Source organism: Oryzias latipes, chromosome 3 (genome assembly GCF_002234675.1).
Source record: "Oryzias latipes chromosome 3, ASM223467v1".
Taxonomy (NCBI): Eukaryota; Metazoa; Chordata; class Actinopteri; order Beloniformes; family Adrianichthyidae; genus Oryzias; species Oryzias latipes.
Genome location: NC_019861.2, coordinates 2,330,897 through 2,348,586, shown reverse-complemented (window position 1 = coordinate 2,348,586; position 17,690 = coordinate 2,330,897). Strand labels below are relative to the sequence as shown.

Here is a 17,690-nt window from a genome sequence, read left to right as displayed (position 1 = left end):
AGGCTAAAAGCTTCAAGCATCAAGCTCAGAAACACATTTTTTGGACAGACGAGAATTCTCCGGCGGCGCAAGAGAGGCGGCCGACGGTATTTGCTGCAGGAATGGCGTTTGGTGTGAACACAGCCTCAGTGGAGCCACACGGCTCTTAACCTGCAGCTTTAGTTCTCTCACTTGTGCTTTGGCAAAGTTTAGGAATCCTCTTTTTGGCAGCTTTATAAGACGTTTGTGCGGAACTTGGAAACTCACCGCTGATGTCATTTGATCCGGTTTGACTGCTCGGTCCACTTCCATGAACACCAGCGTGCTCAGTTTCAGTCACATCATCTCATCCTGCTGGTGTGTACTGAGAGGAAAAACCCTCCCCATCCTGCTGCATATTCAGAGCCCTGATTATCTAAGCAGGTCATTGAATCATCAAGTTTCATCAGGTTTTCGCCTGAGCGCAGCATTGGTGGGTGCTGGCGGTTTCAGGCTCGCTCCTTGTGTTACAGAATGAGACGGCTGAGCCAAAGAAACGCTCTCTGTGCTCAGGAAAGCAGGAGCGTGACAGCAGATGTTTGCAAGTCCATGCAAGAAGCCCTTTAATGCTGCTCAGTAAAACGGCTTTGTTCCACTTTCTGTGCACTAAACAAGTCATTTGAGACTGACTGCATAATCACATTTGATCTGCTTTTAGACCCAGCAGACAAACAACAGCTCTACTCATGTTGGTACGATTCACAGAGGTATGATTGTTTTAGACTTTTTTAATGGTTTAGTTTAGTCTGTTTAGTTAGTCCAGTTTAGAGTCATGATCCTTATGATTTTAGGTTTACTTTCCAATTACCAGTTGAAACGACAGTTGTTGTGTTTTTGGGCCATAGAAATAAAACGGAATTGAAATTTTCAATGTAATACTTTGATGCTATTTGTATAAACGTACAAAAGAAGGTGCCGTTCCTCTCCTTACTCTGGACTCAAAGGCAGAGCAACCAGCAGATACCAGACATGTTGGACTCTCACTTGTTATGGAGTGGGGAAAAATGGCTCTCCTGCTCTTACTATCTTTATCATTGTTGCACTCTCCACCTACACACGAATCCAAGAGCTGAGTCCAACAAGTTTATGCCTGATTTCTGACCAGCAAACTTTTGGAAATGCAGGACACTGAAGCAAATGAAGAACAGAGGAAGAGCAGAAGCAGAAAGGTGCGTTAGATTATCAGGTTTGAGCCTTCGGACCTGAAGGGGGCTCGGAGAAAAGTAGAACAATCTTCAGAGAAGGCCTTTCCATCTAAACGTTATGCATCTGATCTTTCAGTAAAATCCTTTTCTCCAGCAACATTAACGTGTTCTTTAGACAGACTTCTAAAGATCCATCCTTTCTAGTTTGACTTTTTGATGCATTTTGGAAAGTGTCAACTGCTGATTTCAAATTGTGCTAATTCCGATTTTCTCTTGAATGCATTCTGTCATTTATGGTTCTCAAAAGATGAACTGCTTGTGCAAAAAATAACGTGTGTAGCTAAAGGGGGCTGCATTTCCAGAAGAAAATGCAGGGTTGAATGCTTTATCGCTGAATGAAAATGAAACTTAAAGGGTAATAATTGGCATAAAAAACATGAAGAAAGAAATTATCAAAGTTGGCCATAAATAATGTGAAAACAGCACAAAAAACAAAAAAGACACACTTGTGAAAAATGCCAGAGTCGGGTATCAAACCAGCGAGCTTCTGCACCAAGGATTCCCCATCTATTTCAACGGAGGATAAAATCCTGGAAATCCTGGAATATCTGGAAAAGTTCAAGGATTTGAAGGAGCAAAAGTCAGAGCTGGAAAAAGCTGAAAGAGCTGAACATTTGAATAGTTGAATGGATAAAATAGGTGAAACATTATAGGAGTTAAGCGGCAAAAAAATGTGGAAGATACTAGAATAAAGAAAGAGAAACAGGAAAATGATGAGTTGAAGACATTCAAACAAATATTAAATAAAAACAAAAACAACGGCTTCGATACCCAACTTTTTATCTTTCTTTAACCTTTATTTAACAGGGATAAATAAACTCATTGAGATTAAAAATCTCTTTTGTGAGAGCGTCCTGGACACAGAAATACTTGTAGATTTAATGACAGCTGTAAGACAAAGAATAACAGTCTGGGACAGAAAGAAATGAGTAAAAAAATGAGTAAAACACATTCAAGTAACATGACATTTCCATTTATTTTGATGTCTTTTGATGTTTCCTGTTCCCCTTTACGTGGGCCTTTTGATGTGACAACCTAAGAGCAGTTATCATTTCCCTGCCTTTTCTGGATGTATTCATCTTTCATCAATTTGTTAGTAATAGTAATGAGTTATTTAGTTTTTTTAAATCACTTTGTGTTCAAGAAAGCTGCTCATTTTTACACCCATCCATCTTCATAACCCGCTAAATCACTTTGGGGACACTGGGTTGCTGGAGCCTATCCTAGCTGCCGTTGGGCAAAGCCCATGTATGTCTCTGACAGGTCTCCAGTCTGTTTTTACATTTAAATCCATTTGATTTGGGAATTTGTGACATTGTCAATCTGAACCCAAAGACTGTGAGCGTCATCTCCAGGCCCGATTGCAGGTTCTGAGCATCGGACTGGAAGGATTCGAGTCATAATCAGTACTGGCAGCAATTAAATAATCTGGGAGCCACAGAAACCCCTCATGGCCCGGTGCTGCCTGCAGAGATGCACATGCAGCCTTTTGGAAGCGGAACGTGTCCTAAAACACACTGACATTGGATTTCTCTGTGGCTGCTCCGCTGTGCATGAATCCCAGCGCCGAACGAGGGCTCTGCCTGCTTCTGGTGACGGAAAACCGCTTCAAAGCAGCGTCACTAGACGCCAAACTCATCACAGGAAAGGCCAAATGCTAATAATTGTCAATTGAAGGAGCTGAGTGCGACTCGATTAGGATGTACAGTTCTGTGTCGTCCTAATGAAGAAGCTGTGTGGGAGTGTTATAGGAGCACCGTTTGATAATAGCATGCATCCCTTCAGCATTTTTACACCTGTTTTTTTTTCTTTTTGAAAAAAAACAACTAAAGAAAGACTCTTCATCATGGTGAGCTCCATCGTCGCGTTAAATACACTTTGTAGCTTCCTTATGTGCTCATGCTGAATTTTCCTTTTCCCAGGCTGACCCGGACCTTTTAAAGCTCCTTATCAGACACCTTTTCCTCTTCATGTACCTATGGTCCATCTCTTTCCCCCTATATTCTATAATGTCTTTGCTTTGCTCGTCATTTCTCCTCAGTTCTTTCCTGCCCTTGGAGGCCGCCACACGCCATGCTCACTGACATCTTCTGACATCCTCCTCATCCTCAGTCCCGGTCTTTGATGCACAGCTGACAATGTGCTGCTGTGTTTGTTCAGGTCAAAGCGTGGCCAAAGTCGCATGTGAATGTTCGCATCATAAAACCAACCTCAGACACCCACGCCACCGAGCTTTTTCTCTCACATCTGCAAATAGATTCACTTTTTTAAACACACCTTAAGCTCCAGAGCAGTTGTGGTTTTGGCGCCATGGCAACGACGTCTGATCACAGCATTGTTCCAAATGCAGAAAAAAGCAGCCTTTACAGTACAGGACTTTACTTTGTGCTGAGCTTTCAGTTAAGCTCCTGGAAATCTGTTTCTTTCCATAAATATCAGTTGTTACACAGGTCTCTGATTCCACTCCAGGCTTTCTTTAGACAGAATGAAATTCAGCGCCAGAGTCACCTATGGACAAATAAACTGTTGTTTCTTTAACAATGAACCTGAATGAACTCCTGAAGTAAACCGTAGCAGAACGTAACAGTTGTTTTGTAGCTAAAAACGCCAGTTCATGCCTGAACGACCTTGAGAAGAAGCACAAAAAGACATGGCCCTTAAACAGACCCTGCGAAAACGCTCATTAAGTCAAACCATCAAGTTCACCCTCATCCTTCCTGCTGTTTAGGCTGCAGACTTCACTCCCCCTGATTTAAAGTGTGTTTTGTCCAAAAGCACAGACCCCCCTAGATGGCGCTCCTGTTCTAGTACCGCAGTTTGTCCTCACCATTACGAAGCCAAACAGAAAAGTTGGCAGCGTCCGTCCTTCCATCTGAACCCACTGAATCCCTTCTGAGGACATGGGGTTGCTGGAGCCTATCCCAGCTACTGTTGGTTGAGGGTAGAGGTAATCCTGAACAGTTTGCCACACTGTCACATTCAAAAATCAACAATAACGCTATGAAGTGAGTTTTTGTGGGAAAGTGGGAAGAAGCTGGAGAAAACCCAGACGTGCACGAGGAGAACATGCAGAGTTCACACTGAAAGAACCCAGCTGGGATTTGAACTCTTCCCACAATAAGGGGACAGTGCTAACCACTACCCCACCGTGCACCGTAAGGTGACAACTGATAAATACAACATTAAGATTCAATACTATAATGCAAAATAAGGAATATTTGACAAATTTTTTTTTTAATAATTAAATGATTTTCTTTTCTTTTCTTTTTTTACCTTTGTATTGATCGCTGGGTGATGCTGTTTTTCATGTTGGATAAAACCGCGGCGTGTTAGAATGTTCTAGCAGCACTGAAGGGTTTAGCCCGTTTAAAGTTGAGAATATCACTTTTGGATGTTTTTTTCTCCATTTTTTAGCAAAGGTCTTAAACTTGAGCGACTTAAGTTCACGCACACTTTGCCGTTCTCTCGTGGAAAGCCTCGTCAGAGCCTTGGTTGTCTGGGAAACATCAGCCACATGACAGACACACAGCTTTTCGTGGTGTTTAGCAGCAAACAAGAAGGAAGATGCTGGATGCAGAAGAGGCTTCCAAAATCCTTTTTCTTTTAATAATTGAAAGCAGCGTTTGCATCCGTCTGCATTGAGGGCTGCATTGGATAGGTCAGTCATAGTTGGAAAACCACAGTGGACCAAATGTTGACCCTTGAGGCACACCGACAGAAAACTATGAAGATTTTACCGTGAGAAATGTGTGTCATCCGTCACATGACATCAACAAAAGAATGAAGAAATGTCAAGATTCACAGTATTGAATGGTTAATATAACAAAGCGTATTTTTTTATCAGCTATGCTTCATCTCCATAAGGTTAAAGGGCCGATTTGTTGCTATTCTGAACCTTTTTATAGTAAACAGTATCCATCTGCAGTATATCATAATATATTCAAGATAATTGGTTTTTATTAAATGTTAGTTATTTTCCTGAGTTCTTTTCCAACCCAGAATTAAGACGACTGGATCTCTGAGGCTCCGCCTTTTTGGACCATGTGGTCGCCCACGAAACATTATCCAAACGTTTGCAAAGATTGACGTGTATATTGTGCATATAATATAATCTCCAACACTATAACATTGACTAGATTTTAAAATGAAGTGGAGCAAAGCAGTGGATGATGCCTCCCTCTAGAGTTCTAGAAATAAGAGAAATAAGCCACTTTCTGAACACAGACATGGTTTCAGCTGACCTTGGACCTCGTTTCTAGAGCATGGCATACACCCATGGGTGGATCAAGCTCATCATGAGTTTATCTTAGTCGTATGACCCATTGAACCTGGGTCCTCAACAAGCACTTTCCTGGCACCTTCCATGCTTCCAGCCTCCCCCTCAGATGACCAGCCCCAAAACGTTCCTAAGAAACCTGAAGGAGCAGAAACAAAAACCAAACAACGCCGCGTCACACTGCCGCTACATACACATTGCATGTTGTCCTTGATGGTGTGTCCGTCTTTCTGGAATCTTGCATGATATACGTCATTCACAAGTGTTTCTTGCGTCCGTCATTCCGTGATGCAGACAGACATCCGTTGACGGGTCTTTACGTGGATTGGGTTTTGAGCAGAGGCGTTAAGCTGTTTGATCGGTTCGTAATTACACCGTTTATGCATATTTTAAGCTTTTCGCATGCATACACAAATTTGTGCCATCCACGACCGTTCCACGTATGTCTTATAGACTTTTCACGCATGTACCACCAATGTCTAACTTTATGTCTACACGGCGCACATATTAGGTTAAAATGATGTAATTGATGCACGAATCACTAATAAATGGCATATAAGTACATCATGAGCACACACAGTTCATGCACATTTCGTGTATTGTGTGCTGGATTTATATAAATCGGCGGATCTTTCGACCCCAAAGCAGTCTATACTAAGTGGGGGTCTTCCGCTTGGCGTCCTGGCGTCGAGCAGCTGACGCAGAACTAGTTTGGATCAGGAGAATCCAACTGTATGAGTAGAACAAAGCGTAGACAGGGGCCGGCGGCGGGAGCTGACCATGGTGCTGACGCAACATGATTTCTGCTCGGAGTGAAGAAATTCAACGCAGCGCAGGGTTACGTGTTCTTTGCGTGTTTTGTTTGTACTTCTGTGGTTTCAAGGTGGTTGATTTGTGAAACATCGGTGAAAATTTCACATAAAGAACAGAAACGTTTCTCACTTTTTTCATGTAGATTCACCTCTGACCAGTTTTCATCTGTGCGATGTGTGACACAGCCTGAAGGTGAAGGCCTGAGCTGGAATGATGAGCAGCAGGAAACTGGTGTGATCATAAACAGAACCAACAGTACCTGCAAAAAGTTCAGAACTATGTTTTAATACAAAAAATGACTAAAATTGAACAGAAATTTAAACCACATCCTCAGTTTTAACATGTTGCTTTCATCTGGGAGACTTTAATTTTTGCTGATCCTCTTGGATTTGAATGGTCAGAGCTAAAGAGGTCGTTCCATTCTCTGTGTTACTTTTCATGAGTTTGTACGTTTGTTTCTTGAAGGACGTTGAAAATCATGGTGCTGTGAGTGAATCTGGGAACCATGAAGGGTTTCTACAGAAAAGTTTGTGGCGTTTGAAGTAAGCGTCAACCTTTCAACCTTCCGGTTTGTCATGTTGCTGCGTTCAGTCAAGTTGGATGAATTGTTAGAGATGCGGCTATGGAGGGACATTTCTGCCACCACGTTGCACACGAAACGTTCTAAGGCGCAAGTGAAAAAATTAAATATTTGCTTTTTAATTTTTTTTTTTTTGCTTTCAATTTTTTTTTTTTGCGTTTGCAAAACACGTTTTCACATGTGTTGTGTCAAATCTAGCTTTTTTTCCTATCTTTGATACTGCTGAGATGAGTTTCAGTTTAGGTGACAAAGCTGCCATCAAACAGCTGCTGATTGGTCCAGATTCCAACCAATCAGGTGTCTCTGTCTCATATTGACGGTGCTTGGAGGCAGACATGGACTTTGGACTTTGTGTCGGTTCTGTTCTAAGTGGATTCTGCTGTTTCAACCATTCTGGCCCGTTTCTCTCAGAGTGAAACCCAGAAGGAGCAGCAAAGCAGCTAAAATCAAACAGAGTTTTGTATTTATTCATGTTTGTGTAGAGACCAACGTGTTTAAAATGTCTGCAGCAGAACAAACGTCAGAGTTCCGACTCCGTCCAGCAGGAAGTAACACTTTTTATGATTTGTATCTGAACTATTGTTTTATTTTCATCAATAAATGTTGAAATATGAAGAGAAAATGGTATGTTTTTCATCAGTATTTTCTTTTTTTACTTTAGATAAAAGCAGAGGAGTTCTAAAACAGATGACACTGTGAAAATGAACATAAAGTTAAAAATGCTTCTTCTCCTAAATACATTGAGTTTACTGTGGTGAGCCGTCATTCTTATGCTTTTTACTGCTGTTAATCTAATCCTAAATACTTGTGCAGCATAAAATAATATGTGCTTTAAATCGTTTATTGTTTTGTTTTAACAAACAGATCTTAAAGAAAATCAAACTTTTTACCAATAATTTGCTCTGCATGATTCACAGATCATCACACAGACCTGTTGATTTAATGTCAGCAGATAAACTTTACAGTTTCAGGAGATCCTCAGCCATAAATTCACAAATCTGACTTCATAAAAATTAACAAGTGCAAAAAAAGAAAGTATGAATTATTGTTAAAATGATTAAAATGAAAATGTCTTCCTCCAAAGAGACAAAATCGAGGGTAAAAGCGCCGGTTCAGCTTCTGAGCCTCGGTATCAGACACCATGTGAGATAAATACAGCGATTTGATTGGTTAGAATCTGGACCAATCAGCAGCTGTTTGATGTCAGCTTTGCCACAATAAACTAAAACTCATGAGAGCAAAATCAAAGATGGGTAAAAAGTGAGATGAGACACAACGCATGCAGAAACCTTTTTGGCGGTGGCGGTTTTATCACGCTAAGTCTCGCTCAGGGTAGTCAGCAGAATCAAAGATGAGAAAAAAGTGAGATGAGACACAACGCATGCGAGAACAACGCAAAAAAAGTTTTTGAAAGCAAAGAATATTGAAAGCAAGTTAAAAAGTAATTAAGACCAAATATTTAATATTTTCATCTGCAACTTAGAAAGTTTTGTGTTCAACATGGTGGCAGAAATATGCCGCCATAGTCTGCAGGTTGAGTTGTGCTCTTGGCGTAGGAACGTCAACGTCTTCTTTTCCCTCTTTTGTTTTTTCGTTCCAAGCCATTTCTTCACAGTTTCATAGGCCGTTTGCTTCAGCGGATGTTCCATGTGGCTGAAAGTGGCTTACAACATCACTTCACATCTTTCTCATCCCCCCACCACACTGGTTACTTCTGAGCTATACACAACCATTTGTCTCCATGGCAACCACAGGAGAACCAGAGAAGAATTGTTGTGGGCGAGGCGAGGTGATGGTGGGCGATGGAATGATAATCAGAGGTAAACTGTGAGCGTGTTTGTCGGAGCTCATTGGCCGTCTGATGTTTGGATCACACCTGGCTAAAGTGCAGCGTTACGGACAGAACCCGTTACGGACAGAACCCGTCTCGTACGGCGCAGGCTCCATCTGGGACTCCACAGGGAGACTGCACCTCACGCTCCGTCCTGTTTCTGTAAAACCCAACGGTACAGGTCGTTGGATTTTGTTCTGTTTCACTCGACTGTCAATGAGGTGGCATTGATGTTCCCTTGTTTCCTACAGACAACAGTGTAATAAATGGTCATTTGAATTTGATGGCATTACTCTGTGCTCTGTTTGTGAAGGTCTTCGGTGTGTTTGCTCAAAAGTCACGGATGATACTCTGAGCCCTGCTTGAATTTCACAGCTTTTTTTTTTTAACTGTTTAATTCATCCTAAACATTTGTAAAACTATTGCTATTAAGACTAAAAACTAAAGCAAATGAACTTGTTTTAATGTTGTTTCCTTTGTGTTAATGTTACTTAATAGTTTAAAGGAGTGATTATCATGTTGACCATGTAAGGAGGTGTGCTCTGGCAGCCTTGTAGAGAATCCTTGGTTTTCTAGGTTAGATGTCAAACGTCTTCTGCATGAATTCGACGTCCGTGTGAGCGCTGACAGAAAACCTGGATGGCTGTGATGTCTGAACGCTGGTGCTCAGTTTGTGGTTCCCCCCCCCCCTGCAGGACAGGCTGTGCGTGTGTGAAGGTTCATCTCATCACAGCAGTTCTGTTCTTCGCATCAACTGGACTTTAAATGTTGATCAAAGATTTTTTCACTGAAAAAACGTTGATTCATGTTTGAAATATTTTTCTTTTAAGAAGCGACAAAAACTCTTCAGCATCAACTACTGTCAGGTAAGGTAGGGGCAGTATCATGGTCTCAGCCTGTCTCCCCTTACTCTCCCAGGTTCAGTGCATTGACTGTATTTAAGACCTGGACTGAGTGACTCCTCCCCCCTGGCGTTCCAAACCAGAAGTGCCCGCTGGCTATAGAGAAACAAACAGCTGTTACTCCGTCATTCTATTGGTCAGAAGAAACATTCTCTGATCCCTTTTTTCATAATTCTTTCTGTAATTCAAGTTATAATGTGACCAATCAGTTGTCTCACTAAAAGTAGGTGGAGCCTACGGCAAGCTAGGGGTGTGGCCTTCCAACAAACTCCCTCCTGATTGGCCAGAGTGGTTGTCATAGAAACGTTGACTCAGTCCGGACCAGTCACTGCTTACTGACGCCGTCTAGTTCCAACATGGCGGTGTCTGTTTAAGCAAAAAGAATGGCGACTGAAATGACTTCATCTGGTTGTAGCCGGAAATAAACCATTTTCTGTGGATGAGGTCTCATGCGCTCTGTCCAGTTCTCACATACAGTCTATGGTTCAGTGAGTGCAGACCGTAAACTCAAAGGCAGAATTTGGTTCAGCTCCTGAAAAAAGCAGCAGATCTGTACAAAAGTCAGGAGTGGTTCCAGTCCTGGGGCTGACTGAAACTGGCAGGACCCCCAGAGAGTCATGAATGCACTGAAGCAGCTCCTCACACGGGGAGCTCAGCTCATGGTACAGCTGCACTTTTGGTTTGACGGTAAAACCTTTAAAAACTATACATTCATGTCACTGACAAACCCTCACAGCTTCCTGCAGCGAACCCGTGCAGCTTGGCCCAAAGGAGCCGGCTTCAGAAGGCCGTTGGTCAGTCTGCTCTGCCTCAGAACCCAGGCGTGTGCTGGAGAAGCGCCTGCCACGCATGTGTCACACCTCATGGCATGTGCTGTGGGAGATCCTCAGTGGAGTGGGAGATCCAGCAGCCCCCTCCTCCATCTGCTGTGCAGTCTTGTCTTCTTCCAAGAAGAAGCTCAGTTATGCATTCATTGACACACATACTGTTTCAGTGTGGGAACAGAAGCAGTGGTTTCAGAGAAAACGCCCTTCTGAAATATCTAGACGTTTTCAATTTTCAGAAGAATTGTGTTTATAAACATGAAACGCTGACAGTGCACAAAAGACACCATCACTCCAACCATCTTGGCTTTGAAAGCAGCTCTGTTTCTCTCCTCTTCATGAATATTTGTTCTCTAAGACTCAGCTGAGGCGTGCTTAAATAATGCTGTTAGGCCTTTTGAGTGCATGTGTGTGCGTGCACGCTGCCGTGCATCTTATCAGAGGACGGTTTATTTTTCACCTTGAATGGAAGCAGGTTGTAACCCTCACAACACAGATGAGCTGTGCAGCAGAGGCTACATCAGACAGCTACATCTGGGTCATTGACGGTGTAGCATCGTCAGCATCGGGCCTCTGCCGCCCCCTGCTGGATGGACAAAGCCACTGCAAACAATCGCACAAGAAATCCTCTTGTAAAACATGAAAGATTTTTTACAAGTAAAATGTGAACAAAAACAGGAGCTTCACTGAACTAAGCCTCTTTAGGAAACGGAGAGGAAAGATCAAGAATTATTTTGAAATTTAAAGAAAAACTAGAAGGAGCTGCATTTCCAGGAGAAAATACAGGGTTGAATGCTATAGTGCTGAATTAAAATGAAACTTAAAGGGAATAATTGGCAATAAAGAAATAAATGATCAAAGTTGAACATAAAGTGAAAACGGCACAATAACAAAAAAGATATGTTTGTGAAAAATGCCAGAGCCGGGTATCGAACCAGCGAGCTTCTGCACCAAGGATTCCCCATTTATTTCAATGGAGGCATAAGTCCTGGAATATCTGGAAAAGTTCAAGGATTTGAAGAACCAAAAGTTATAGCTGGAAAAAGCTGATAGAGCTGAATATTTGAATAGTTGAACGGTTAAAATAGCTGAACAATTGTAGAAGGAGTTGAGACAAAAAAATGGAGGAAGATACTAGAATTAAGAAAGAGAAACAGGAAAACAATGGTTGAAAGATTTATAGCATTCAACCAAATAAATAGAAAGAAAAAGAACCAGCATTACCATCCACAGACGGGCAGGAGCTCCACAGCTGACGACACAGCAGAAACAAGAAAAGCCACAGCGGAAGAGGGACCAAATTTCAATCCCCTTTCTTATTACAGTTATTGTTCTCTGTTTTTCATTGTGTGAAATCAAGAAACTTTGTTTTTGGGAGATGAAAGAGTCCTGGAGTTTATTTTCGTCCTTTCCAGATGGAAAGATTTTCTCAATTAAAAGCCCAGGTAAACAGCAAAATGTGGATGTTTGACTCTTTAGAAGCTACAACCTTTGACCTTCAAAACTCCTCCCTCCCTCGCTGCAGAGCAGGTTCACAGAACAAAAACAAAAACTTACTTGGCGTGGCATGAAACATGGACGAGGCAAGAAACAGGAACATGGACTAGACAGGCCAGGATGACATGAACACCAAGACAGAGTTAATGGACCAACACAGGAGGAAGGCAGAGACAAGACTTAAATACAGACACGGCAGACAAGACACAGGTGAACACGATCAGGGCTGATGGGGACCAAAGGAAGTAAAACTCAAGAAACAAGACAAGACAGGAAACCTTTCAAAATAAAACAGGAAACAGAACCAAACAAGACAGAACAAGAACTAAAACGAAAAACAAGACACAACAAACTAAAACCATGACACCTATAGGGACAATAGTGACCAATGAACCGATGAAGCATGTTTTTGGATGGGGGGAGGAAGAAAACCCACGCATGCACGGGGAGAACATGCTAACTCCCTCATTTGTGAATAACTTCAATGCAATATTTCCCTTTGCAACTTAGAAAGTTGTATTTTTAAAACTGTACATTTTGTTTGTATTTTGTGACTTCTGTTCTCCTTTAAGTGGCACAAACAGGACCCCCCAGCGCTGAAGCCGTGGCCCTCCTCATCCGCTGCACAGAGAAGCTGGATGTGGGTTAATCTGTCCGTCTTTTTCCTCTCCAGGTGGCCATTATTGCTGGGAACTTTGAGCTTGCTGAGCTCATCAAGAACCACAAAGACTCCGACATAGGTGAGTCACAAAGCAGCGGATCTGCCCCCCCCCCCCCCCCCCCCCACCGTCAACGCATTATCTCACAGAGCCGTGAATGTCACGGGATACATTTCAAATCCTCCCTGCAATGATCATCCAAAATGACTTTTTCATTATAATCCCCTCTGCTGGATTATGAGTGCGTTGCCATGGAGATGGAAGTTTGTGTTTACCCCTGGACATTCCCGGTGCAGATTAGAGCGGGGCAGATGATCAGGGTTGAGCCAAAGGTCAGGTCTTTGCCCCGCCAGGAGATTATCATTTAGTTTTTGCAGACTTCCCACCTGAGGTTCTGTCAGCAAACTGAGACATCCCGCGACCGTACGCCACGCTCTAGTCATTAGTGAGGTGGGAGCGCTGGCTCCTAACGGACCACGCACAAATGCTGCACGCACGGCGTGTGCACGGCAAGATCTGAGGGGTTTGAAGACATGAAAAATCTTTACGACACGACTTCTTTGCACTTACTTCACCCTGACTTACCCTTACGTGTTGTATAAGTGTTCACCACCACCTGTCGCCCACTGCATGCCGGCAGAAAGGAAATAGCATGAACACTTACATCCTACCTACAGGTTCACTGAGCGGTCTACGACCTTCATTCTTTGTGCTGGTCACAGGTTTGACCATCGTCCACCTACAGACTATCTATCCGTAAGGACAGAGGCATAAGAACCTAGCACCCTGCCTTTTTTCCCAGCTCTTCTTGGACTTCCTGCTGCTGATCACCTGGATCAGTTGTGTTCAGTCAACCAGAATGAGGAGACACTTGAGTCATCTAATCAGCAGAAGGCAGCGCAGAGAACGATGGCAAACAGGCAGGATGGTAGATCCTGAGGACGTTGTGACATCAAGTGTCTTAACCAGTTCTTCGCTCTCAGGACTTGGATCACGTGTGGCTGCAACCTCCAAACCGGAAGAGGCTTCAGAAAACAATTTCTACAGTTTTGTGTCTGAACCCCCTCCTGCCTTCACCCCCCCCACATTTACTCTGCTTCTCTCTTGGCCATGGACACTTCTGGAGCTTCCGGTTTACCTTCTTCCTTCATCGATAGTCTTTGCTCCATTATTCTCCGACGTTTGTCCGTCTCTGTGTGGGGCTGGAGGGGCGTTGTGGGGGTGCTACTGCGTTCCTGTAGACCATGCTAGCCTCCAGGTTTGGAGGCGTCACGTCCTGCGAGACTCTTCTACACTCAAAGACTCCAATGGAGTGGAATAAAAGTATTATAATTTAATCAAATGTGTGGAGATGCTGCAGCGCTGGCTGCTTGCTGCGCCTTCAGGGACCTCCCCCCCTGCTTCCCACCGGCGTTTCTACTCATTTAAGCAGCTTCATGCGGCACATCTCTGCCAGAGAGGGTCTTTCTGGTCTGACTGCTCTGTTGTTTCTGACCTTCGTAGCCACAGGGAAAGTGCCGCCCCTTCCTGCAGTGCTTTTAGATCTCTTGGTGAGATGGTTGTTTGTCTTCCTCCTCTTTTGGGAAACTTCCTGGAGTGGCGGATTATTTTTATTTGGGACAAGACCCAAATGTAATTGCGGAAAACAAAAAGACTCAAAAAAAAGGAAATGTTTTGGAAAACAAAAGTAATTTCCAGAAATCACAATGAAATGTTAAAAAATGAAACAAATAGGAAAGCGTGAAGGTAGGTATTATGTGGCATCACTGAATAATGATGTTTAAGTTTGGAAGAAGAGGGAAAGCTGAAGGTTGATTTACCTGAAATGTGTTCAAGAGTTTTTAAAGAAATCACAGAGCTTGTTAGAAGAACAAAAGAAATAAATTCTTCTGTCTGAAGGAATCGCAATGACACAAAAATTCCTATTGAGAGAAACAAGCATCATCATCCAATTAGTAGTGTATCAAATTCACTATTTTGTTTCATTTTTTTAAACATGTCTATTTGATTTTTGAAAATTTAATTTAGTTTTTGTTTTTCCAAAAATGTCCCCTTTGTTGGAATTGTGTTTGTTTTCTGGAATTACAATATGGTTTCTGTAATTTTACTTTGATTTGTAAAAAATAATTATTATTATTTTGCTTTTTGTAATTGTCATTGTGCTCTTTAACATGTTTTTTGTGATTTCTTGATGTGGTTTGCACTTCAGGATTGCTCTGGAGTCCGCTCTCATTTTCATAGGCATCATTTCATAGAGAATGATGCATTCAGAAAAATAGGAAAATATTTGTGATGATATCGTCATTTCTGTGGTACAGCATCCCTGGGTTGACCTTTATGTCTGAGTTGGGGGTGAAAAGACTTTTCTATCTCTATTTTCTATCTTTTCTAGCAATCAAAGATGAAAACCAGATGCTTTTGATCTTTACGTTGGCTCTCTCGGTTTTTCAGTCCAGCTTGCGGAGTGAAGACAGATTGGTAGAGACGGCGAACGCTGCTCCACTTTAACACCTTTAACAGTCACAGATCGTTTTCTGAAGCATCAAACTCGTAACACAGAGAGCTGAGAACCGTCTCCGGACATCAATGGCTTCAGCATTTTTAAGGGTAAAGTCAGGGATTATGTGGCCTGAGAGAAAATGAGAAATGATGACAAGCAAAGAAATAAATCCAACGGAGAAAGATGAAGCAGAGTGAGGAAAGAATGAAGAGGGAGGGAGGGAGGGAGGGAGTAATCTAATCTAAAGATGTAATCCGGCGATTGTTTACCTCGTCTCATGCACGTCTCCCATCAGCCCCACACAGTGGCGACCTGGTAAAAGTGGAACACCGCCAGTCAGCATCTGTTAGTCCTCCAACACCAACCTGATTTCTTATTGGCTGAATCCACAAACTCTTCAATGAATTGTCGTCTCCTCTAGATTTAACATTTTTGTTCCACTTTTGACCCCAGTACGACTCTGCTTGTGTTGCGGGGGGGTTCTCCCACTCTGAATTTACCCCGACCTCCCTCCACCACAAGGCAAGATCCCTCAGCCCCCTCTGCTTCATGTGGACCAGCCTCCACCCCAGTTGTGTGTTTCAGACGTCAGTCACAATGTTGAGCTGTTTGTTGAAGTGTGTGTTTTAATCAGAAGAAGCCTGCAGCTCTCACTCTGACTGCAGCAACTTAGATTTTGGTAAAAAGGGAAAAGAAAGTGAAGGAACTCAAAAAGACAGAAGTTCTCCCCCTCTGCACATGCAGCACGGACAACAGCGTTCAGGTGCAGCAAGTTCTGGTTTGATTCGATAGGGTCTTAGTTCCAACGGGTGGATATAAGCTGCCTGTGGGTGGAAAAACTGGCAAACCTGAATGAGGCACGCAGCAAATATGAAGGTGGTAGACCGCTCAGTGAACCAGCAGGGTGGAAATGTTCATGCACATTTCTTCATTTACCGCCATGCTGGGATTCTGAACACTTATTCAACATGTAAGGGTGAGAAAGAGTGAAGTAGGTGAGACGCAGGAGCCCATTGGTGCTGTTCACGTGATGCGCGTGCGCTCCCTGCTGCAGCCTGACTGTTAGAAATGAAGACATGTGACATGTGTTGGTGTGGACATCCTGCAGGCACTTCCACATCACATGCAGCATTTGTGCACAGTTAGTAAGGAGCAAGGACTTACTAACGAGAGTGTACATCATGTGACAGCATCACCCGTACGTCATAAGTGTGTGTAACGTCTGTCATCCTTACAAATACTTCCTGATACACGTACCACGACAATGGTTCGTTCCATTTTCATGACGCCCCTTGGGGTGGCCGTACGAGCCTCAAGCGAAATGCAAGACACACCTGCGCTCCCGTTGAGATGCCGCTCCTCCCTACGACCCTCCACGGACTCAGACAACCCAAAAACCCTCAGCACCCATAGAGTCAACCACCCTATGGGTGCTGTTGGACGAATGCATAACAGATCAAGTGTGTTTAGCCAACAGAGGGAGTTTTGAAACAGTGGTAGTAGGTGTTTTTTCATTGACCTGGTGTTTGAGAAACCAGACAGTCACAGAGATCAGATGCTAAATCACATCTTGGAAGCGTTTTTGTCCCACTTCTCTTCAGAGATCCTCTCCAAGTAATTGATGTTTCATGACGGATGTTGGGCTGCTTGAACCTTCAGATTTCCTCCACAGATTTCCTCCACAGATCACACAACTCGCCGTTTGTTCCTCTGAAGCGTGGAGGTCTTGGATCCCAGCGAAGACAGGGCGAGTTGAGTTAGGGTCTAAGAACCGGAGTTTGCCCTTATTTGAACACAACACTGTGACCCAGCCCTTCTTCTGTATCATGTGGATGTTTATCCGTGGACCTAAGATTGGTCTGAAAATAGGATGTTTAAGAGAGGGACCATTTGGACGCAGAAGGATTTTGGTCCAGTCATTACTTTGGTGAATTTGGTTCCATTCTTTTTAGGATCTTTCCATTCCAAGTGGTTCTTCTCTGTCCAAACGTCGGGTCACCCCTGTTCCCTCTGGAGCAGGGGTGGGCAATTATTTTACCTCGCGGGCCACGTAGGAGCAGATGCGTGGAGTGAGAATGATATACCGTGGAATGTAGATGAAAACATTTGGATTCAAAATTATATTCTAAAACAGAATATTCTAGAGTTTTTACTTTAAAACTTTTGTTCTCATTTTAGATCAATTTTTTATTGCGAAGCCCTTTGGTACCTTCGAGGAATTATAAAGTGCTGTTTGAATAAAGTTTCATTAATTCATAATCCTTTTGATAAAATAAATGACATTATGTATGAAATAAAACAAAGACCAAATAACACTTTCTATGATTTTCAAAGACAAAAATTCAGGAAAAATATACTGAAACATAATAAAAACAATAAATAGTGGATCCTCTCCCGTCATAATCCTAATAAAGACTTTGAGGCTGCAGCTCCTCAGGTCTCACAGTTAACACCAAAACAGAGCAGCTGTGTCCTGCACGTCTGTTTCTCATCCAGTAAAAATGAAAAAGCACATTTCTATGTCTTTTGCTGAAGCTACGCTTTTATCTGTGTTACCTTTTTACCAGAACAGAGTTCCCTCGTTT

At 42.8% G+C, this 17,690-nt stretch overlaps 1 protein-coding gene across 4 annotated transcripts in view; it reads left to right on the top strand.

Annotated features, from left to right (window-relative positions):
* The window catches only part of shank2 (SH3 and multiple ankyrin repeat domains 2), a 314,619-nt gene that overhangs the window by 149,469 nt on the left and 147,460 nt on the right, over positions 1–17,690 (top strand). For all 4 annotated transcript variants that reach the window (XM_023950566.1, XM_023950561.1, XM_023950563.1 and 1 more), the window contains exon 11: positions 12,620–12,686. In XM_023950566.1, coding sequence (XP_023806334.1) covers positions 12,620–12,686 — 67 coding nt within the window. The remainder of the gene's footprint in view (positions 1–12,619; positions 12,687–17,690) is intronic.